This window comes from Fundulus heteroclitus, unplaced genomic scaffold, assembly GCF_011125445.2.
Source record: "Fundulus heteroclitus isolate FHET01 unplaced genomic scaffold, MU-UCD_Fhet_4.1 scaffold_76, whole genome shotgun sequence".
NCBI lineage: Eukaryota > Metazoa > Chordata > Actinopteri > Cyprinodontiformes > Fundulidae > Fundulus > Fundulus heteroclitus.
The window spans coordinates 1,600,442-1,622,314 of NW_023397208.1; the positions used below are offsets into that span (position 1 = coordinate 1,600,442).

A 21,873-nucleotide genomic window follows, 5' to 3' on the forward strand; every position below is an offset into this window, starting at 1 on the left:
GAGGGAATTGAGAACTATGATAAGAATAAAAATGTTAACTGCTTCAATTATTTTATTTTATTTATTTATTTAGGAAATCTAAGACCAGAGTTATCCAAAGATATTACAGAATCACTCAGCACATCTCAGAATCTGAACAGAAGAATTGACCAAAATCCCAGTTCTATGTTTCTCCATCAGAAAAATAATGACTGGATGTTGTTAAAAAAAATGCAAAAGGTCCCCTGATGTATATGGAATTGACAGGAGATTAGAGAAGCAGATAGTTGTTGGGATTTCAAAACCATTTATTTATATAAGCAATGTGTCATTCAGAAGCGGCTTATACAATAAAAATAGCTAAAGTAATTTGATTACATAAAACTGGGAACAAACATCATCACTTGACCAATAACAGACCGGTTTCTTTGTTGCCACTATTTTCTAAAATATTGGAGAAGTAGTTTGATACTAGGCTGGAATTATTAATGGATATGTATAAACTGATTAGTGAAACCCAGTACGGGTTCAGATCACGTCACTAGCCATATTGGAATCTAGAGAAGAAATTACATCAGGGAACAGCTTGTTGCAGGAGTATTAACAGATATCAAAAAGGCATTTGATACAATAAATGAGGATTTATTAATAAACTGGAATAAAAGGGATGGTGTTAAATTGGGTCAAAGGCTGCTTGGAAAACAGAAAACATATATAAACCTAATATTAATTCAGATTTCAGTCCTCAAAAAAAGAGTCACAGCAAAGAAAAAGCGAGAAAAAAACAAAAGCATGTTTTTCTCAGATTAGACAGACAGACAGACAGACAGACAGACAGACAGACAGATAGATAGATAGATAGATAGATAGATAGATAGATAGATAGATAGATAGATAGAATTTTGTTCTATTTCATGAAATGTTTTTTGTTTTTGTTAAAAACAAATCACAATAAAATGTGTTGAAGTTTGTGGTTGTAAGTTGCCAAAATGGGAAAAATTCGAGGACAATTTTTCTATAACACAAAAAAAGCATCAAATTTTAAAATGACTCCTAAATTCATTCACCAGTGACTATGCAATATTTTGCCACTAGGTGGCAGTGCAAGCACAAAGAGTAGCAACTAAGACTGGATAATATTTTAAATATATAATATCTAATATGGAGTAGTAACATAATTTAGTGACTATTGTAATGTGTATAAAAATATTTTAAAAAATAAATTAATTTTAATGAAGAAAATGAGCTGAGGCGGAACCACAGAGAGAATCGCAGTAAACAAGCTGCGGGACGTGAAGACATCCGCCAGCAGAGTTCACAGTTCACCAGCTCGCCTCTCAAAATGGCGACTGACCTAATACGGGGATGGAGCGACGAGCAGCTCAAAAGTGACGACTTGCCTAAAAAAGACATAATAAAGTTCCTCCAGGACAATGCGGCCCACTCGGTAGGGTTACCACCTTAGAGCCGCCACGGTCTGAGCCACGGTCGCTTCGTACTCCCACTCCCCCCCCTCACCTCACCTCACCTCACGTTGGGCTGCGAGCATGCTGCAGAGCTAGCACCGGAGCAGCATGAGGCGGATGCAGCGACGCTGGGAAGTACCTCTCACTCTGTGCTGATATTGTCCTCTGTGGTGCATTTTTTTGTCTTACAGTTCCTCAATGAGCACAAATTGCTGGGAAACATAAAAAACGTGTCGAAAACGGCAAAGAAAGAGCAGCTGGCCGACGCTTACAATCAGCTCTTCGAGAGCAAAGTAAGTGATGCTAACACATGAAAACCTGTTGTCGCCTCGTCAGCTGCCTGAGTTAAAAAGCAAAAAGGTTGAATTTTCAACCTTCTTCTTCTTCTTCTTCTTTTCTATTATGAATTTTCAACCTTTTTTCCCTCAGAGGTTTAAAGGCACAGAGCCCGTGGAGGACGTGACCGAGCACGTCAGAGCTGTGAAGATTGACGACAAGCCCAAAGAAGCCAAAGCAGAAGCCGTGGATGAGGTGCTGGGCTCATGACTTCTGGTGAAGTGCGTTTTATTTCCCCTCCTAACCTGCTTCAGTCGCCCTTTAAGGCTCCTGTCCATTCACAGGGTCCGCCAAGATATACCAAATCGGTGCTGAAGAAAGGAGACAAGACCAACTTCCCAAAGAAGGGAGACACTGTGAGCTGCTGGTACACCGGTACCCTGGAGGATGGGACCGTGTTTGACACGAACATCCCCGCAAGTATGGCCGCATCCACTCTGGATTATTCTGTCCAATTAAAAATGTCCATCCTCGTTTTTAAACCATCTCTTTTGTCCCTCTGCAGTTGCAAAAAAGAAGAGGCAAACCAAACCTCTGAGTTTTAAAGTGGGCATGGGCAGAGTCATCAGAGGGGTATGTTATTAGTAACTTGCATTCACTCATCGTGTGGACAAATGTTTAAATCACTCTTTTCTTCCAGGGTGGAATGATTATGCAAGAAAGAAACTAGGATCTGATTTACTGTTAAAGTTTGAGCTTGATCTCAATTTTTATCAAATCCCACACTACCTTACATGAATTCATACTCCCATTCTGTTGCTTTATCCTTCTCCTCAACCTAAAGTGGTCAAGCGTTTTTTATTTTTTTTTAATCACATTGTTGTCGTGGGGCACATCCTGAGCATCATCCTTAATCCCACCCAATCTGAAAACAATTTTACATGGAAGGGAAGACAATTGCAGCAGTGAGATAATCTAATTTTATTACTTGTATTAGAGTTTATATAATCATACTGTTTGCCAGAAACTTTCAGGAATCTTACCACAGCATTAAGTACAGGTCAATCAGTTTAATACGCAGACTTGCTTGTTGGTTCTACTTTATGTTCAACAAGGATTGATGTCCAAATGAACTAAAAGCTGTTCTCTTGAATAATATTCTGATTAATAGAAACATTAAAAATTCTTGTTTAAAATAGTCCTTGTTTACAAACATCTTTATTTAGAAGCCATTTGTGTTGCTTGTGGTTAATGCAGAGAAAAGTCAAAATTGCAATTTTGGTTGAAATATATCGTAGGCAGAACGCAATCATTTCTGCACCGAGTTTAAATGCTGTGGGTCTTTTAGCAAATAATCTGCACAGCGAGGAAACAAGTTGATTTATTGTTTGTATATGTTTAAAAAGACATGATAAATTAAACTGGGGGGAAAAAATCGCATTAAATCGCAATATTAAGAAGAAAAAAAATCGCAACTGGATTATTTTCCAAAATCGTTCAGCCCTACTCTTAATGTTGTTTAAATCGCTCTGTTCTTCCAGGGTGGAATGATTATGCAAGAAAGAAACTAGGATCTGATTTACTGTTGAAAAGTTTGAGCCTGATCTCAATTTTTATCAAATCCCACACTACCTTACATGAATTCATCATACACCCCTTCTGTTTCTTAATCCGTCTCCTCACCCTAAAGTGGTCAAGCGTGGTTTTTTTTTTTCAAATCACTTGGTTGTCGTGGGGCACATCCTGAGCATCATCCTTAATCCCACCCAAGCCGAAAACAATTTTCAATGTTATTTACAGCTGTAGAGCCCCGTCTTTGTTGAATTTCCAACCGTCACGCCCAGACCTTAGTTAACAGGGAACTGGCTGGAATGATCAGGAACCATAAAAATCGTGTGTGTCGGCGTCTACGGTGAAGCGCCTGCCGGGGTGCCGTTTCGCCGCTGCTTTTACTGGCACTGGGATACTTTGTCCAGATTCTTTAACCTCGCCTCCAGTCAACAGCCTGATGGTTTAAAGTTGGAGCAAAACTGAGTGTTCGGACAGAACGACGGCGCCAAACGCGTCCAAAGTCGTTTTGTTATGGGTAAAGATTAGATTAGATTCAACTTTATTGTCATTACACAGGTACAGGTACAAGGCAACAAAATGCAGTTTAGGTCTAACCAGAAGTGCAATAGCAGCAAGTGCAGGATAAACAATGGTTCCATAAGTACAGGACATGGATATATACTGAATAAATATAGAGATGAATACTATTATCAACAGAATTTTACTGAAAGATTTGTCCTATGAATATAATATATAGATAACTAGTATTGTGAACTAAATTTACAGCTGGATATGTACCGAATATAATATACAGGTGGATATTACTATAAATAGAGTTTTACAGATATGTACAATACCATAATATACAGATGATTGTTATTATAACAGTTTACATGTACTATGAATATATGTACAGATGGCTATTACTATCGGCAGAATTGTAAACATGATATACAGGTAGCTATTACTATAAAATGAATAAATAGAGTTTGGACAGAAGCTATTTAAATTAAAGTGCAGTGGATGGTAATTGCGTATTACAGTTAAAGTACGGTATTGCCAATGTATATGTAAACAATTGGTACTGTGAATAAACAGTCAGCAGGGCAAATCAATATTCAGTCATAGTTAGTAGTGCAAGATGCATGTAAACAGTTGTTACAATGGTAACAGTCAGGAGTGCAGGAGAACATTACAGTCTTGTAAATAACAGAATAACAAAATGGAGGTAGGCTAAAGCAGGCTAATGGGCTTCTGGGAAGGCTCGGACCTCAAACCCTCACATTTATGGGCCGTAATCGAATTAAACAGACCGGATGGGTTCTGACAGGAAGACTGGTGACAGATCCAACCACAAATGTTCTTTGGTTTCTGTGTAGACGGAAATTAGACTTTTATCTAACGATCAGGAGTGTATTTATAAATTTGATGCTGTGTGGGTTAAAGAAAATGACACTGAATCATTTAAGCTGTCTAAGTCTGCTCTAAAAAAAGAAGGGTTCAGATGTGACGTCACTTGACATTCATGCTGATTTGTGTTTGGAAAGGTCTGACGGGATGTGGACAATTACTAGTGATCATTTCTGTTCTTACCCACAGTGGGACGAGGGCATTCTGACTATGAGCAAGGGCGAAACAGCACGACTGGAGATCGAGCCTGAATGGGCTTACGGAAAAAAGGGCGTTCCTGATTCCAAGTATCCTTCCCCCGTTAATCGTCTAAGGCGGCGTTTTTACACGTTTTGGGTGTCGTTTGTCCGGCTGGTTAATTTATTTTTGGATTTTTATGCGCAGTTTTCCTTAATTCCTGTTCCATCAGAATTCCTCCCAATGCAAAGCTGATTTTTGAAGTGGAGCTGGTGGCTGTGGATTAAAGATGCGCCCACATCTGCAGAACGTCAAGCCGTTTTTTCCCCCCCTGAAAGATCTAAGTTCACGCCGTCTTTGGACTGTACTGCACTCGGCTCCAATATTTACCGCCATGCCTTGTGTCTGTTTACTTATCAAGAACAAATAATTGCTGGCTGTTTCAAATGCTAAATGAAAATGGATGACTTTTCAATGTTTAAAGGGTTGTGGAAAGAGTTTGGGTCTGTTTTTTTTGCATGTAAAATATGGATAATAAACCTGTTTCATTGAACTTTGTGGTTATTTCAGATGTTACCAGGTTGCTTTCAGGTTAAATTACCATATTGCTGCTCTGTCGATGAAGTTTTATTTGCACGCATGTAAAAACTAGTCAGATGTTTTAGGATGCAAACCCCGTCTTTGAAGATTTGGACCAGTAACGATCACCCAGTTTTTCCATATTTAGGGGAATCTAATGGCATACAGGTGTTGGTCATATAATTAGAATATCATGAAAAAGTCAATTTTGTTTCAGTAATTCTATTCAAAAAGTGAAATTTGTACATTTGGTCATTACACACACACTGATATGTCAACTGTTTCTTTTAATTTTGATGATTATAACTGACAACTAATGAAAACTGTAAAATTCTGTATCTCAGAAAATTACGACCATTGCAAAACAGGATTTCCAGAAATGTTGGCCTGTTGAAAAGTCTGAGCATGTACAACTCTCAATACTCAGTCTGGGCTGCTCTCCCCTGGATTACTGCAGCAATGCAGCGTGGCATGGAGTCCATCAGCCTCTGGCTCTGCTCTGGTTGCTCTGATAGAGGCCTTCAGCTCTTCACCATTGCTAGATCTGGTGTGTCACATCTTCCTCTTCACAGATTTTCTCTGAGGTTAAGTTCAGGTGAGTTTGCTGACCAATCAGGAACACGGTGGTTAAACCAGGTACTGGTAGCTCCGGCTCTGTGTGCAGGTGCCAAGTCCTGCTGGAAAATGAAATCTGCCTCTCCATAAAGTTGGTCAGCAGCAGGAAGTGCTCTAAAGCTTCCTGGTAGACGGCTGCGTTGACCTTAGACCTCAGAAAACACAGCAGAGGACATGGAAGCCTAAACCAACAGCTGAAAGCTCGTCATACGTCTGCATGGAGGTTCTTGAAGCTGCAATCCACTCTGTGAATCTCCCCCACATTTCTGAACGGCTTTTGTTTCATAATCCTCTCCATGCTGTGGTCATCCCTGTTGCTTATACACTTTTTTCTACCTTATCTTTCCTTCGCCTCTGTTAATGTGCTTGGACACAAAGCTGTGAGCAGAAACGACCTTCTGTGTCTTTCCCTCCTTGTGAAGGTGTCAGTGGTCTTATGGACAACAGTCAGGTCAACAGTCTTCCTCATGATTGTGTCGCCTACAGAACTAGACTGAGACCATTTAAAGGTCTTTGTAGGTGTTTTAAGTTAATTAGCTGATTAATGCAGCACCAGGTGTCTTCAGTGTTGGACCTTTTCACAATATTCTAATTTTCAGATCTGTGTAATGAATCAATATAATATACAAGTGTCATTTTTAATGGAATTACTGAGAAAAAACAAATCAACTTTATCAATATATTTTAATTATATGACCAGCACCTGCATACCAGGGTGTCCAAAGTGCCTCCCTGTGACCACAATTTGAGAAAATGGTGAACCAACCAGTTTATTAAGCAAAATAGTTGGCATTTGGATTAAAACATCTTTTATCCACATTTTTAACTTTGAAATTCATTTTGTTGTAAGACTACAAATATCCCTAAATTTTCACTCAAACGCAGACTTGGATGCACCAACTATAAAACCCAGCTAAATAAAGTTTTTGAAGAGTGACCCACATCCTGTCCTTGTTACTAACATGCAAAATCATTTTAGGGTTTACATTTTCTGAGATTTGCAGATCCCCTTTCTTAGACAAACTCGTTACCTTGGTTTTGTCAATATATTGTGTATTTAGTAAAGGCTGTACAATTTTTTTTTTAGCTTAATTAATTTTTTGTGTCAAGTGCAAAAGGTCTGGACTCCTGAACTAGGCAGAAAACCCATAATGATGTGAACAGTCGTTTTATGTCATAAAATTCACGTCCCAAAATAAAGACGTTCCAAGCAACATGCCCCATTTTAAGTTTCATGAAATTTAAATACTTTAGGGCCATTAGAGGGATAAGTCAAAAATACCTCATTGTTAGGCTGCTTTGGGCTCCACATGCAATCCCACTGCATTTGTGTAAAGATTATTATAATATAATTTTCATAAAAGTTTTTGTGACAAATTTCAGCATACTAATAAATTCCCTTTTCTTAGCATAATTTTGATATACCGATAAACCACAGACGGTGGACAGGGTACCAGGGACATATTGTCTTTAACTCCCAAAGGAAATCGGTTTCAGAAGCGGAACAATCTTGTGGGTTTATGGGGAGAAATGTTTTCTCAAAATGTTATAAAATCCTAATATTCACAACTTCAATTCGAATAAATACTACTGCAGCAACTTTAAAAAAAAAAAAAAAAAACATTGCTATAAACAGCAATAAATGTAAGTTAGCTACAACTACATGAAATGTGAGGTTTTACCGCCGTCTACAGCTGAACATTTTAAGAAACCCTCTACCAACCAGGTGGTTTGCTGGTCAACCAGACTCATCACTGAGGACATTACTCCAGGAAGCCAAGTCAAATCTCCTTTATTCTGTACAAGACAACATTTAACTTGGTAAAAACTGACAGGTATTATTCCTAATTGTTCACATACAATTAGGAATAAAATTGACAGTTGTTGGTGTAACTCCTAATAGCATTAAAGCATTTAGGAATTTGCGTTGGGCCCCTTCTTCTTTCCAAAGGTGGGCACCACGTTCACAAAGCGCCTGTTGTACTGGATGCGGCGCTTGGCGCGGCCAGTCTTCTTTTTCTTCTTCTCCTGCTTGTCAACCTGGAAAAAACAGAAAATTCACAGATTTTCTTAGGATAATCATTAATGAATTAATTCAGGGACTTCTGCAACAAAGTGGAAAAAAAATACAAGACACTTTACCTTGGGAGTCTGCCCTCTTACTTTTCCAGCACGAGCAAGGGAACCGTGCACCTTACCTGGAAGAAACAACATATTTATACTTTGCTTGGTGGCCCAAAAATAACACACACAGTAAATGCCCTAAAAACTTTTAATTTATCCAAATGTCACCATATAAAACAAATATGTGGTCAGGGTTTGCCCTACCGCATTATAAGCCTTGCTGGCCGCCAGGCTAGGAGTTGTTTATTTATTTATTTTAAATGAGGTTTTTTTAATACACCACCATCAGAAATACTAAAAATGGCGGTATCGTTAGTGGTGCAATAGCGACACCTTATGGTCAATACGTGAACACATTGTCCAATTCATCACCCGCACCCTCAAAACCACAGCCTGCCCGTTTCTACACTAACAATTTCTTTAAATAATGCAACGGAGAAAAGGTCAAATGGGACGGCATCGCTGCCGAGCCCACTTTATTAACGTTAGCCGGGCCGCGTTTCAACGAGACAGAGCCAGCTAGCATGGATGCTAGCACGTCGCCGGGGCAGTCTTCCACGGTGGTGAACATCGAACTAGCAGATTTAACCCAAAATATTTGACCCTAAATTAAGAGGACTGCTGCACGGTAAGCATGTTTTGTATGAAAATAGTAACAAATATTAACATTATGCACGCAAATTTTATGTTGGCTTAAAAGTAAATGTTGCTATTAAATATGCTTTTTTTTTTTTTTACAGTTGCTGCTTTTTTGGCATGTTTTGTCGGGTGTGGCAACCACCGCCAGTGGTCAATGCAAGGATCCTCAGGGTCTTCATTAAAGCCACTTTTACATCTGATGGGCAAAATGTGCTTGATGCACGCAATGGCGCTATAATAATAATAATAATAATAATAATAATAATAATAATAATAAATAATTACAACACAATTTAAATTAAAATTGTTCTCTGCATTTAACCCACCCCCTTGGGGAGCAGCCAGCATGCAAAAGTAAATAACAAAATTGCATCAAAATAAATATAGGTGGGCTGCATGCAGTGTCAGTGAGCCAGAAACAGACGAGGTAAAGACAGTTGAGCTCATCTCTTCTAGGCATTCCTTGTTTTTATTCCTTAGGCTTTAGGTGATCGGTTTGTTGGCTCCTTGTTTGCAATTTATTAACTTATTTTACTTTTAAATGTAACCAGCATTAAGTTGCTTGCTTTAAGATGTGCTGGCTGATCACTTAATTAGGATTCAACTTAAGTGCAAACAATTGATGTGTTTTATTTGTTTAAGTATTTCAAGAGTGTGTTTTTGTTTTAGTATCGTCAATGTCTTACGACAATTAATTAAGTAGACCCATTTTGAAATTTCTTGTCAACTTAACATTTTTATCAAAAACTGGGGGTGCGCCTTAGTGGGACCTGCCACTGGGCGTGGCCACTTTTCTGGGGAAAACTGTGTGGTAACATTTAATAAAAAAGCCAAACATTACACTTCCCAATGCAGCTTCATATGCTTTTTATGACAAATTACTCTCATTTAATCTTCGAGGCCATGCTTTCGCAACGTTTGAAAAAGGTGTAGCATCCGTGTACTGACCTCCGAGCAGCCTGCCGGCCACCTCCAGGGTGCAGTGCTCAGTCACACCACAGGTTGCCAGGGAGGCATCGTCCTCGAGTGGGCACCCAGCAAGCAGCAGCACCTGGTCCTCCACCAGGAGTCCCTCCAGAGCCTGGACATGGGCCTGGAAGACAGAGTCAAGACATCTTTAAAATACTGCTCAGGAAAAAAAAAAAAACGTAAAGTTCCAAACAAAGGGATCTTGCGTCTTTAAAGTATGTTTTTTTACCTTGATCTGACCAACAGTCTCCTGTCCAGTCACCTCAAGGGTGTGAGTATTCTGGGCACGCAAGAAGAGCTGCATCTTTACTCTGAACGGGGGAAAGAAAGCATCATAGTGGATTAAAGTGTTTCGAATCATTGCCGATCACACAAACATCCAGAACTTAATCCATTCTCCATTTACCCGCTCCCTATGAGCTACAATACAGGAAGCTAGGGCGTGACGACAAACCTCTGGTCTACCAAAACTGTAGATATATAATAAATAAATATGAGCGCTTTTCTTTAAGTCAATATAAAAAAAAACAGCCCATTATTGAGTCCTTACAATCCAAAAATTATAGATGCTTTGCTGACCTCAGAAATAAAAAAAAGTGGCTATATTAAAATAACTAAAGATAAAGAAAAGGTGTTGAGCTAATTTACCTGTTAAGGTAATACAAAACTCAACTACAAAAGTAGCTTTAAAAAAAATGCATTCAAATCGAGTGGATGTTTAACAGAGAATGTGTTTGATTTTTTTAGTGGAATATTTTCTTGACCTTTCTGCTGAATAAAGGAGACAAAAATAGAACATTTGACACAGAATGTCACAATTCACAAACTACTTTTGGGAAAAATGCCGACTTTTGGTTCCAACATGTTTTATTATTGGAGGCACAATACTCGCGCCAGAGCATCAGATTTAAGGAGACTTTAACTTTAATTATTTACAGCAATACGCGACCTTTGTGCTGTCTGAATGGTCCTTCTGAGGCCATTGCACATGAAACAGTTCGTCTTTTGTAAATGTCATACATAAAAATACATTTCATGTCCAAATTTCGTTACAATTGTTTTATTTAATTTTTTTTATTGCTGAGTAAAACTAAATACAGTCTTAGAGACAGTTTTAGTTGTTGGAACTAGATCCATGCTACCATGGTGGCTTTTTAGTGCAACGCACGGGTGAAGGCAGCGATAGAACCAAGTCTTCCTTTTTGTGTAGATATGTACACGTATTTACAAAATAAATATGTATATTTTCCTTCTCCATACGTATACCGAGAGTCCTCATGGAGAGTAAGGCGGAACCGGAGCCAAATTCCTAACACAAACCCATTTCCATGAGCTTCACATCGCGACTAATCAACATGTCGGCCTCCGGAACGGAAGCTCCTAGTGTGGTGGCGCTACTTTTGGTAACGACGACTAACGGCATTTTTTACCAAAGCAATCAACATCCATTGTTGAATTTATTTAATCGAGCGCAAGGTGCACCCTCTTCAAAACTTTAAGTAAATAAAGTAGAGGTTCTTCTAGAAAACTCTGTGCTAGCTTAGCTTAGCCACATGTTACATGTGTTGTAGAGAAGTCGCGTTAATATATGCTAAACGCTGTTTCGGGACAAAAAATAACGGCGATATATTGTGGGTAATTATTAAAAGTACCAAATCTGCTAGCAACCGCGTTATAGGCTACTTCATAAAAAGAAATAACGGCAGAAAATGAAGACGGCTCACCTCGTTTGATGCTAGTCGTTCCACGCTAAGCATAAAAAGGACCGTCTGCTGGGCAGCACAGCGCATGTGCAGATTTACGTCACTTTCAGTCGAAGATGTGGTGCGTTCAATTTGCCTCGGAGGTCGGATCTAAGTCGCAGATAAGTCTCCACGGACGTGGAAGTCTCACAAAAGCCATTTGTTAAACGTACACAGCCAACTTAAGCATCAGAATGCATTTTAGTTATATTTTATTGCAACATTTTTGCATTTTTTTGAAGCTGAGCAAAACTTTTCAACTGAACACGCAACGTTAAGCTGTAGGTGGCGATCCGTCGTTGCTGCTTTTGGCCACTGTTGTTAGAATGACAAAAACGCCGTTCTAGGCTGTATTTCGTGCTGCATCATGGATGCCGCGTACCATCCGGTTGCACCGACTTTCCAATTCGTAATATCGACTTTGGGAGCCGTTACTTCCAGTGGAAAATTTCAAACTCGGAGGTAGAGCTCTGATTACCGAGCACAAATGGAACGGCCATCACACTCGGTAGAAGAAATAAAAAAAAGCACTTATTCACTAGATATATAGTAACCTAAAATTAGCTAACAATTAAGAGGCTGCGGTTTGGTGTTGCAGGACTTGTTTGTATTTTATTTGGTCATTTATCACATGACTCATCAACTAAAACTACAATCATTAAAAGCCAAATGTAATTTATTCCAGCTCCCAATGAGAAAGCTATATTTTCTTACCATAGAACTAATCTTCCGTATCCACATTCTAAACAGCTCAGGACAATATACAATCATCAGGACTTCAAATTCATTACTTCAGGACATGAACCAGGGTCTTCTTGAGGATATCAATCTCTTTATTAGGAAATCAGGTGAAAAAAAAGGAGTATTTCATGAAAACTATCATGACATTTTTACAAGTGTTACTGTTGGGAAAGAAGAAATATGACTCCAGAAACATACATAAATGCTTCTCTAACAACTTTAAAGCAAGAACAAAAAGAAAAACCAAAACCGAATCTAAAAAAAAAAAAAAAAAAAAAAATTTAAAACCTTTACCTTTGCCTTATACAGTACAACAAAAAACAAAAAAAAATCCAATTTGCTCTAAAACAGCATTTATTAAATCAAATCGAGACTGCTTAGACAATTTGCCGTTTTAAAACCAACTGATTTCCATTCCTACCATCGAGAACCAAATTAGTTCTAACACGGGGGATGCAACAGGAAATTTAATTTGCAAACAGTCAACGGTAATGGAAGAAGAAAAAAAATATAAAGGTTATCCTGCTCAGTGTGTGGCTGAATTAAAATCTTCTTGACACCCGGGTAAGTTGCTCTGCTCCGAGACGGAAAGTCGGGAAATGATGCATCTCAATCTTCAAGTCCATCATGTAGGAGGAGGGGGGTAGTATTGGTTGTACTGGCCATACTGGTTGTACTGTCCCCAAGAATTTTGTCCCCAACCACCGTACTGTTGCTAAAAAAAGAAGAAAAAAGAAAAAGACATTAATGACTTAGTTGTTGGATTGGATAAACCAGTCCCAACGAAGAATTCAACACAAACCTACCTGGTACCAGTTGTAGTTGTATGCAGAGTTGTTTGCCTGCATGTCCGTCATTGCATTTGCTGCGACCGCGTTAGGATCATCTAGTCTCTGCCTTTTGGCATCAGGTTCTTGAGAGCTGGAGAAGAAGATTTACAATCAGACAATTGTTCTGATTGCAGGACTACCAAGGCACTGTATTTCTCTTTAGTGACTAAACAGGGCTCGGTGCTTGAGAACGAAGTGAAAACTCCCGTCAACGTGTGATCAAAGTCCCGTTTCAGACACCCACCTGTCATAGCCGTTCTCAGCCTTCCTCTTTAAAGAGTCGTTTTCTTTCTGTAGTCTTTGTTGTTCTTCGTACGCAGCCACAAGCCTGAGCGGTGCATTAAAAATATCGATGAGACAAAGTTTCGCACCCGAGTAATTCTACTCATAGCTCCTCTAAACTTACACGTTGATGTCACTGCCAAAGTCTTCCAAGAACTCAACTTTGCGCTGGGAGAAAACGATACGGGTCTCCAGGGGCAACGGGCTCATTAGGGCCCGGTCGAAACAAGCCAAGATCTCCGTCTCGTTCTGCGTCACGTCCCCGGCGAACTCCAGTTCCAGCAGATTTAAATATAGCCTTGAACTAGTCTGCGAAGGTAAAAAAAAAAAAAAAAAAAAAAGACATACATCACAAACAATGCTTTCCAACTCATCCTAAAAAATAGAACGGTTCAGCCAAGACAAAAGTAAACTTCCATGTAGCCGTATCAACCGATCCTCACCTGGTCCTTCTCAATGGCATCAAGAAGCACCTTCTTTGCCTTGGCCAGACTTCTCTGCACCTTCACCATGTGTCTAGCCAGCTTCACGGCATAGAACGACGACTCTGTTGTATTATTCGCAAACTCCATCGCTTCCTTCAACAGGGCCTCTGCTTCCTCCAGGTTGCCGCGGCGACGCTCCAGACTGACCCTCCGAAGACGAACCATGGCCAAACTGGGGATGGTTTCCTCCAGGGCCTTCAGGATTCTGCGAGCCTCTTCCACGTTGCCTAGACAAAGAGGCGCACAATACTTTGACTCTGGTTCATGTAGTTATGCCATTAGAGCTTTTAATTGTGCATTTAAACTTGTGTTTTTGCTCTGGAATCCCTCTAATCTACAGGGTCAAAGTCAGACAGGTTAAAATACACAATGTAACCCATGTGACCAAGTTGCAGCGCTGCCTTTTCTTGGAGACATCACCAAGCTTCTGGCACAACTCTGACTGGATATTTCGCCTATCGCCTTCAAAGAATCAGCACTGATTATTTAAAATTTGCTGTTTACAGTACCAGAGAATCGCCGCATCTGCTACATTACACTAACCTGTTTAGTTGTCAAAAAGCTGTCAAAGAGGCTCTAATAGTAATTTTCTGATTCAACTACTGATCATCAGTCTTATTAGCTTTGTTAACCCTTGTGCTGCAGCTACCCTGATGGTGTCTCAGGAAGTTTGTGAGAACTCTTTTAAAAAGTTCTTTGTTAACCAGATTGATGGTATCCAGACACACATCGTTGCTCCTGCTTTTAAACCAGCTGTTTACATCCCAGTATTTGGTCACTTTGAGTCTTTGTCTTTTCCTTGGCGAGGTTAATCGTTTCAAACAGGTTGTCCCCTCACGCTTACCGACAGACGTTTTTGACACAGCTAGAATGACTATTCTGTCTATTACTGACAGCAGTCTTCAGTCTGCTGACTTGAAGCCTTCTAGGGTGGAGCACAATCTAGTTGAATCAAATTTTAGACTGATTTCAGAATGACGTTCTATTTCCAAGGTACTGCTGACTTTCCTCAGGTCCAGGCAGTGTCACATTTTTGTTGTATTCATTTATTAGGTTTTGTCTTTTATTAACTTGTCATCTTAGTGCTTTTAGAAACAATAGACCATATTATCCTTGCATTATCGTCAAGTTCATTCTCTCTCACGGTGTCCCTACCGGATCAGTTCTTGAACCCTTTTTACCCATTTTCTCCTTTTGGGTTCTATTTTTAGACCAAAGCATGCATTCACATTTCATGGCTATGCAATGACGGTTAACGTTCCTATGAAGCGTGATGCCAGTATTCCTTTAAAAGTTAAACCATAGAGGGCACTAAAACTAAATGAAGACAAACCAGGTCTTAGATTTTGGACTTTCCAACTCACTTGATTTCAACCCTTTAAGAAATTACAAAAAATTTACATCTACCAGAAAACCCAAGAGTCCTTCTTGACAACAGCTTAAACAAACGGAAAAATGTTTTCTAGGTAAATCGTTGCTGTTTCTAGTTTAGAATAATAAACTGCGAAGGTTCTGTCTTAATTTCTGTCTTTTGGTGACTTTGAAAAAGTCATCTATGTCTTTGTTTCATCCTGGTTGGACTATTTTAATAGTTTTTATGTTGGAGTATCACAGATTGGACCACATTACTCCCATACTGGTTTCTTTGCACTTGCTGCCAAGAATCGGTTTAAAGATTTTACATTTTTTTTCATCTTTAAATGGACTGGCAACCAATTATCTCAGCTTTTAACTTTATAAAATCCAGCTAGATCAGTAAGGTTTGTGCGCAGCGCTTCAGTCAGCGCTTGCTTTTAAATTAACTTAAAATAACTTGAACTAAACTTTGTGGAAACGAACCAGGCATTTAAGCTTACCTCATGAAATAAGGAAGCATTTAAATGACTTTCATTATTTTAGATAAGGATATCAGTTAAATGGTTAGAACTGTCTAGTTGATGGCTGTAGAAAAAAAGTGGTTTTCTCTTAAGCCCAATATATATTTACACAAGTATCAGTGGGGTGCATGTATATATTTGAGCTCATGGTAATTAGGTATAAACACACCCAATATAAACAGATTTCTTGTTTTAAAAATTCAGTTTAGCTCCATGTTTCACCATAATAGTTCTAAAAATAATATTTTAAGCCAATCATTAAAAGCCCCAATTTAATGACATCAATTGATGCAATCTGCTGAGGCACCTAGATTGAAAACATTTTAACCAGTCTGTATGATTCCACTGAATAAACTAGATGTTGTGAACTGGTGCCATATAAACAAACCAAATTAAAACTGCAGGCGGCTGATCCATAAAGTCAAATTGTCGGTCTGGCACAATTGATCATTTCTAACCCTTTCTTAATGAGCTGCTTACCTTGCTGCTCCTCAAAAGCTGCCCACAGAAGGTGGATGGAAGGTTTCTTGGGCAGATGTATGGTGCAGGCCTTCTTGTACACGTGTCTCGCTCCATCAGTACTGAAGCCTTCTAGATATTTTGCATACTTTAGGGTGGAAACAGGAAAGCAAGTCGGAAGAAGGGCAAGAGGACAGAAGAAAACAAAAAAGGACAGAAGAAAAAAAGGCAAAAAGAGACATAGCATTTTTAACCTGTATACAAAGTTCAGGCACACAGTGAAATGCTTCATAGACAAGATCGTTTTTAGAAATTTTCTGTGTAAACCCATCAGCACCTTCATGGAACCAATTAGATAAGTTTCTGTAAGGTAGTGGGAGACGAAGAAGATGCAACGTAGTAGTTGGCAAATGCTGCAGTCAAATCTTGTGTGGCAAGCTGGCCATCCCCTAATACAACAGATACAGTCACATATCAACGTTACACGCAAAGAGAGTGCAGGACGTTTCGTTTTTCTTTTTTTTTTTGCTGCTGTTGTTCTTTTTAACTGAGTCGATGAGATTTATCAACGTTGATGGGGGGAAGTGCAGGGAGGCAGCAGTAACGGGACGCGAGTTCAAGCCCAAAATACCTTGATCCAGAACTCCTCGTAGAGGGCACACGCGATGAGGCATCGCTCAAAGAGAACCACCACGCGCTCCGGCGTCCCGTTTTCAACCTCGAAGTCCAGGTACTCCTTCCAGTTGTTCAGCTGCGTCTTCTCCAAGGCTTTGACGTGGAAGTACGGTCGCTTAATCTGAAAGGACACAAACGATTTAGAAAATGCTGCATCGTGAAAAATTACCCGCCGAACAAGAATGGGGGGGGGGGGGGGTAAGGAAACGTACCCCTTCTTCAAAGGCCCAGCGCTTGCTGACTTCATGCTCGTTGTGGTTGAACACTTCCTGCCGAACCTCGATCACCTTGTGGCGCATGTTTTCAATTTCTGTCACCCTCTGCATAAAAACACACATAAAGAGCTAGATCAGCATTTTTGTTGTTTCTCTCCAGCACAACATTGTCCACTTGATGAATACTGCTAGTCCTGCAACCAAGGATTTACATCACCATGATGTTGCCAGAGACAAGAAGCCTGTAGAAGGGACAGGAAAGTTTGCACCCTGCACAGCTGGGTTCAAAGGAGCCCCGGTTGATCCTTTTAGTTTAAGGGCGAGTCCCTTACTGGACCTCCTGGCTTGGCTGGTGACATAGAAAAACTTCTTCAAACCTGAACATGGTTTTACCTAAGTTATCATGGACAACAGGAAAGCTCCTGCTAAACCTGCAAGTGGAATTTTGTCAGTTTTCTCCCTTACTAGGAATGGCCGTCTCATCCTTACCTTAGCGGGATCTGCAAGGTCCTCGGTTCCAGGTGGCAGCTCCTCCTGAGGAATGTTTGCCTCTTCATCTTCACCCACCATTCCGGACAGACTAGATTTAGAGAGCTCGAGTCTAAGCTGAACAAACTCCTCTTCTGACAAGAAGTATTTGGGATGGTTAGCCTGCACGTGATCTTTGAACCTGCACGAACGAAGCCAAATGTTAGTCTCAGATTACACCGAATCATAGGAGATGAGGTGCGACTGAATGGCTGCTCATCCTTCTGCGTACCTCTGAAAGTGCTGGGAGTACAACTGTGTTGGGATGCCTAAGATGCGATCGTAGATGGTGGTGACATTAGCCAGTTTCTGCTGTTCTGTCTCCCAGGTTATGTAGGATTCCCAAAGGCGGTCAGATCGGAAATCTGTGCCTGCTGCGAGCACTGCGTGTTCATAAGAGCTATTGGAAGAGAAAGAAAAGGGGATTTTTTTTTTAAATTGTTGTTCATGGGATAAAATTAGGCGACATCTTTAAGTAAAGAATGTTTTACTTACGCCCGAATTCGTCCCTCTGTCTCTGGGTCATCTGGGTCTGAGTTCTCCTTTATAAAAGTGAGGTAGTGAAGCCAAAGGTCTACACTAAGAGGGATAGCCTGCAAGCCTCTTCTGTACACCTGGGTAGAAAAGAATTCAAAGGACAATTTTTAGAAGCTGAAATTATCCTCTTTTAGAGGATAAACACTTTTTGGAAGGCACGCTGGATAAATATTTGAGTGTAAGCACGTAGTTCAGTTTGTCTACTTGTATTGTGGGCCTGTTTGCCAACCCTGGTCTTTGAGACAGCAGCATGTTTTAGGTTTGCCCCCACTCCAAAACACATGATTCAAAATAATCAATTAGTTCAAAAGCTCAATGACACAACCAGGGTAATCACCAGTCAACCGAAACAGGCCGTGTGGAAACTGTTAAACATCCACGACAAGCAACACATATTGACCCAGACTAGGACGGGGACCATCTAGTCCGAGACGCTGACAATAACGCCGGCTCCCTGTAGCTGCTCCTCAGAACAAACCAAAGCAAGAAACAAGTCTCACCTCCTCTGCAACCTGTATGTTGCCATTCTTTTTCTCAAGATCTGCGTATTTCTTCCAGTAGCCATAGCAGTAGGGATAACGTAGGAAGAATACATCAAATGACTTTCTTGCAGGTAACAGGAGATTCTGCACAAGAGAAAAGGACACGTAGACATTACAATTCTGGTTCTAAACGAAATAGTCAGCCACAATTACTATGATGAAGCTGACTTGAAATTGTATTTCTACAGTATCTAATGCCTGTACAATAATCTGTAGTTCCTTACTTCTTGCTCCACATATTGCAGCAGCGCAACCCAGGCATTGAAGTCTTCAGGGCTTTCTTCACATATCTTAAACAACCTTTCAAACTCTGAGGGTATGGTTGGTTCTTCGGGGACAGATGATTCTTGAGTACCTTCTCTGGATGGTTCTTCCAGCTCCATGCCATCCTCTAACTGTGGCGCTTCGGTACCATCTAGTCAGAAATAGAAAAGCACAAAACAATATTAAGGGAATGTCGCAAACGAAAAAGAAATTCAGTTCCAAAGTGATGAGAAGTACACTACTTTCATTTTACGCTCGGCTAGCAGTCGTCTTTTACCAGAAAACGTGCAATGTTAAACTAAATTATACATCACGAGTTACCTTGACTCCCATCCTGCACATAAGCCCCTGGCTGAGCCTCAGACGCATATTCAACTGCTGGGTCTGCCTCCTCTGCAGGAGGAGGTGGTGGAGGAGGTGGCGGCGGAGGTGGATGCTCTTCTTGGAAGAGAGAGGCACTGGCGAGCTGAAACTGCTCCACAGCCTTCTCCACAGATCCCAGCTCAGAGGAGAGTTCATTTGCTGCTCTTGCCCAGGATAGTCCTGAGAAGAATCGGAGCCTTCCGGTACTACGTCGGCGGGTGGCGGCGGTGGTGGTGGAGGAGCTTGGTCCAAAGACCAGCCTGCTGGTGGAGCAGGAGCAGGAGGTTCAGGAGGAAATGCATTCCCATTGCTCTCCATGGTAGCGGACTCAGCGTCCAGCATTCCAGTTAAAAGGGCACCTTTAGAATGACGGGCCTGCTGGAGAAAGAAACATTTAATGTATGAATGTAAACACGTAAAGCATCCTTTTTTTCCCCAAGCAAATGCACAGCACAAATAAAAATAGGTCAGTTAAAAACAAGGGGATTCTATTTTATCTTTTTTATATGTCTGAATTCACTTTCCAACTTAGAATTTGATGCTGACAGTAGAAGTGCTGTCCAGAAACGGCATCAAGTGCATTTAACATAGTGCAAAAACAGGACATAGCTCCTCAATAGAAAATAATCATCCTAGTCTTGCTCAATATTTAATAAAAGTCGCTTAGAAACAAAGAATTTTCCAGAACTAACTCGACAACATGGCTTCCTTCGAGGTAAACAAAAAAAAAACTCAACCCAGCAGCCTTTGCACCCCATTAAATCTGAGGAAACACTCATCTATTCAGTTGAACATTTACAAACAAATACATTAAAGACTACTTTTTTTAATGACTGCGCGCCGAAAATAAACCCAAGCAGATAGTCAGCAGAAGCGCCAGCTAGTGGCGCAACAAGATACTTCCTAGTCTTAAATATAATGTCGATTCAAGGACCGAGATGACCTGCTAAAAATAATACCGGCGCCGTGTGTTATTTATACAAAACTCCTTTTAGCACACCACATCAAAGAACTTGGCGTTTTGAAACAGCTGGCGGTATTACGGTCAATGTTTGCTTAAAACGAGGCGATGTCTCATCCGGGAGATCGTTTGCTCAAAGTTCAGCGTTAAATTAGGCCTCAGCCTGTCTACTTGACGCGAATGCTAAGCTAGCTAGTAGCTAAGCTAGCTACTAGCTTAACGGCTAGGCTATTTTCACGTGTTATTTTTCTTAATACTACTCTGTTTCAGACGTAAATATCATTTCCACAAGTTTGACTAAAATATTGAGTTAAGATATTAACGCAACTATAAATGGACGAAATGTTTCCGTTTCGTCCTCAGCTGGCAACACGCATCGAACTGGCTAGCCGGTTTATCGTCTCCACCGACGACTCTAGCGTTAGCACAATCTCGAATTGTAGACATTTATTGCGAAGCAGGATCAACGAAGTAGTTGAAAACCTCACCTGTCGCTGCAAGGTCTCCAGGTAAATCTTATGAAACGGCAATCCACTGTCAAAATTACAACCCAGCGACCGATAAACCCCGCGCGTTCATCCACCATACCTATCCACTTGGAGGAAAGAACAGACTCAGGTGCGCAGCCTGCTCGAAACACCGGCGGACCACACCGCTAAACGGGGTTACCCGACGAAAGCGCAGGGACTGAGACTTTTTTTTTTTTTTTTTTTTGACAAACTTTATTTACACCTAGCCAAAATGTCCATTCACGAAAATTACCCGCAAAAATAATAGTATTGACCGGGAAAAAAATGTACGCTTATTTTGTAATTGTGGTTATAGAATTTACATAGTATAGCTAAGGTAGTAGTTATAGAATAAATATGTAAGCAAGTGAGTTTACTATTGTTTAATTTTTATGGTATAATTTAAAATAGGGAAATAAGTCATAGTAGAGGGGAAGGTTATTTATATAGCACATTTCAGCAACAACACAATTCAATGTGATAAACATGACGAAAACATAGGAAAAGAAAACACATTAAATAGTACGCTGCAGTTGGCAAAACAATGGAAGTAAAGAAAAGTTCGACTATAGACGAACTTAAAGATGTTTCCTTTAATACTTTGAATAGAACAGTCAAGGCAACTGTAAACAAACGGGTTTTAAATTTGATTTACAACAACTCAAGGTGTTGAGATGTTTGCAGTTTTCTGCAAGTTCGTTCCAGGTTATTAGGGAATAGAAACTGAATGCTGCTTCTCCATGTTTTGTTCTGATTTCTGGGGATGTGGATTAGATTTTAACTAGAAGACCTGAGTACTCTGAAGGTTGATACAATGACCACACATCTTTCATATATTTAGAATAGAATAAAATAGAATAGAGTCTCTATGTTGCACTGCGATAGCTGCAACCGGTACAGGGTGTACCCCGGCCTCTCGCCCATTGATAGATGCAGATGGGCAGCACCCCCTTGCGACCCAATGAGGGATAAACGCAGTTACATAGGATTGTTTATAAACAAACGACGTGTTTTAAGTGTATTTATTATAGTTGGGGGATTATGTTTTTGTTTTTTTTACATGTTTGAAGTATACTAC

At 40.1% G+C, this 21,873-nt stretch overlaps 3 protein-coding genes across 3 annotated transcripts; 1 reads left to right on the plus strand and 2 right to left on the minus strand.

Annotated features, from left to right (window-relative positions):
* The first annotated feature begins 1,280 nt into the window (after positions 1-1,280).
* Positions 1,281-5,412, plus strand: LOC118561936 (peptidyl-prolyl cis-trans isomerase FKBP3-like). The gene is made up of 7 exons (XM_036134201.1): positions 1,281-1,426; positions 1,637-1,738; positions 1,875-1,976; positions 2,066-2,201; positions 2,287-2,354; positions 4,872-4,969; positions 5,092-5,412. The coding sequence occupies exons 1-7, from the start codon at positions 1,322-1,324 to the stop codon at positions 5,144-5,146; spliced, it is 666 nt and encodes a 221-aa protein (XP_035990094.1). The 5' UTR covers positions 1,281-1,321; the 3' UTR covers positions 5,147-5,412.
* A 2,416-nt stretch (positions 5,413-7,828) lies between these two features.
* Positions 7,829-11,641, minus strand: faua (FAU ubiquitin like and ribosomal protein S30 fusion a). Its single transcript, XM_012866678.3, has 5 exons — positions 11,510-11,641; positions 10,015-10,096; positions 9,765-9,909; positions 8,196-8,251; positions 7,829-8,093 (listed from the first exon to the last, which is right to left on the minus strand). The coding sequence occupies exons 2-5, from the start codon at positions 10,087-10,089 to the stop codon at positions 7,968-7,970; spliced, it is 402 nt and encodes a 133-aa protein (XP_012722132.2). The 5' UTR covers positions 10,090-10,096; positions 11,510-11,641; the 3' UTR covers positions 7,829-7,967.
* Positions 11,642-12,339: 698 nt separating this feature from the next.
* LOC118561932 (pre-mRNA-processing factor 39-like) lies at positions 12,340-20,840 on the minus strand. Its single transcript, XM_036134179.1, is given in 16 exon segments — positions 12,340-12,983; positions 13,075-13,189; positions 13,343-13,426; positions 13,505-13,689; positions 13,824-14,092; positions 16,223-16,349; positions 16,833-16,997; positions 17,089-17,196; positions 17,581-17,761; positions 17,852-18,019; positions 18,115-18,233; positions 18,657-18,782; positions 18,923-19,113; positions 19,284-19,475; positions 19,478-19,700; positions 20,775-20,840. Coding segments are annotated over 15 exon segments (2,310 nt in total). The 5' UTR covers positions 19,668-19,700; positions 20,775-20,840; the 3' UTR covers positions 12,340-12,893.
* Between the last annotated feature and the right edge of the window lie 1,033 nt (positions 20,841-21,873).

Coding starts and splice junctions, on each gene's coding strand:
- faua (XM_012866678.3), bottom strand. CDS start 10,089: ATGCAGCTCTTCTTGCGTGCCCAGAATACTCACACCCTTGAGGTGACT. Junction 9,910..10,014: donor AGACTGTTGGTCAGATCAAG/GTAAAAAAACAT, acceptor TCTGTCTTCCAG/GCCCATGTCCAGGCTCTGGA. Junction 8,252..9,764: donor GGCCGGCAGGCTGCTCGGAG/GTCAGTACACGG, acceptor TGTTTCTTCCAG/GTAAGGTGCACGGTTCCCTT.
- LOC118561936 (XM_036134201.1), top strand. CDS start 1,322: ATGGCGACTGACCTAATACGGGGATGGAGCGACGAGCAGCTCAAAAGT. Junction 1,427..1,636: donor AGGACAATGCGGCCCACTCG/GTAGGGTTACCA, acceptor TTTGTCTTACAG/TTCCTCAATGAGCACAAATT. Junction 1,977..2,065: donor AAGCAGAAGCCGTGGATGAG/GTGCTGGGCTCA, acceptor GTCCATTCACAG/GGTCCGCCAAGATATACCAA.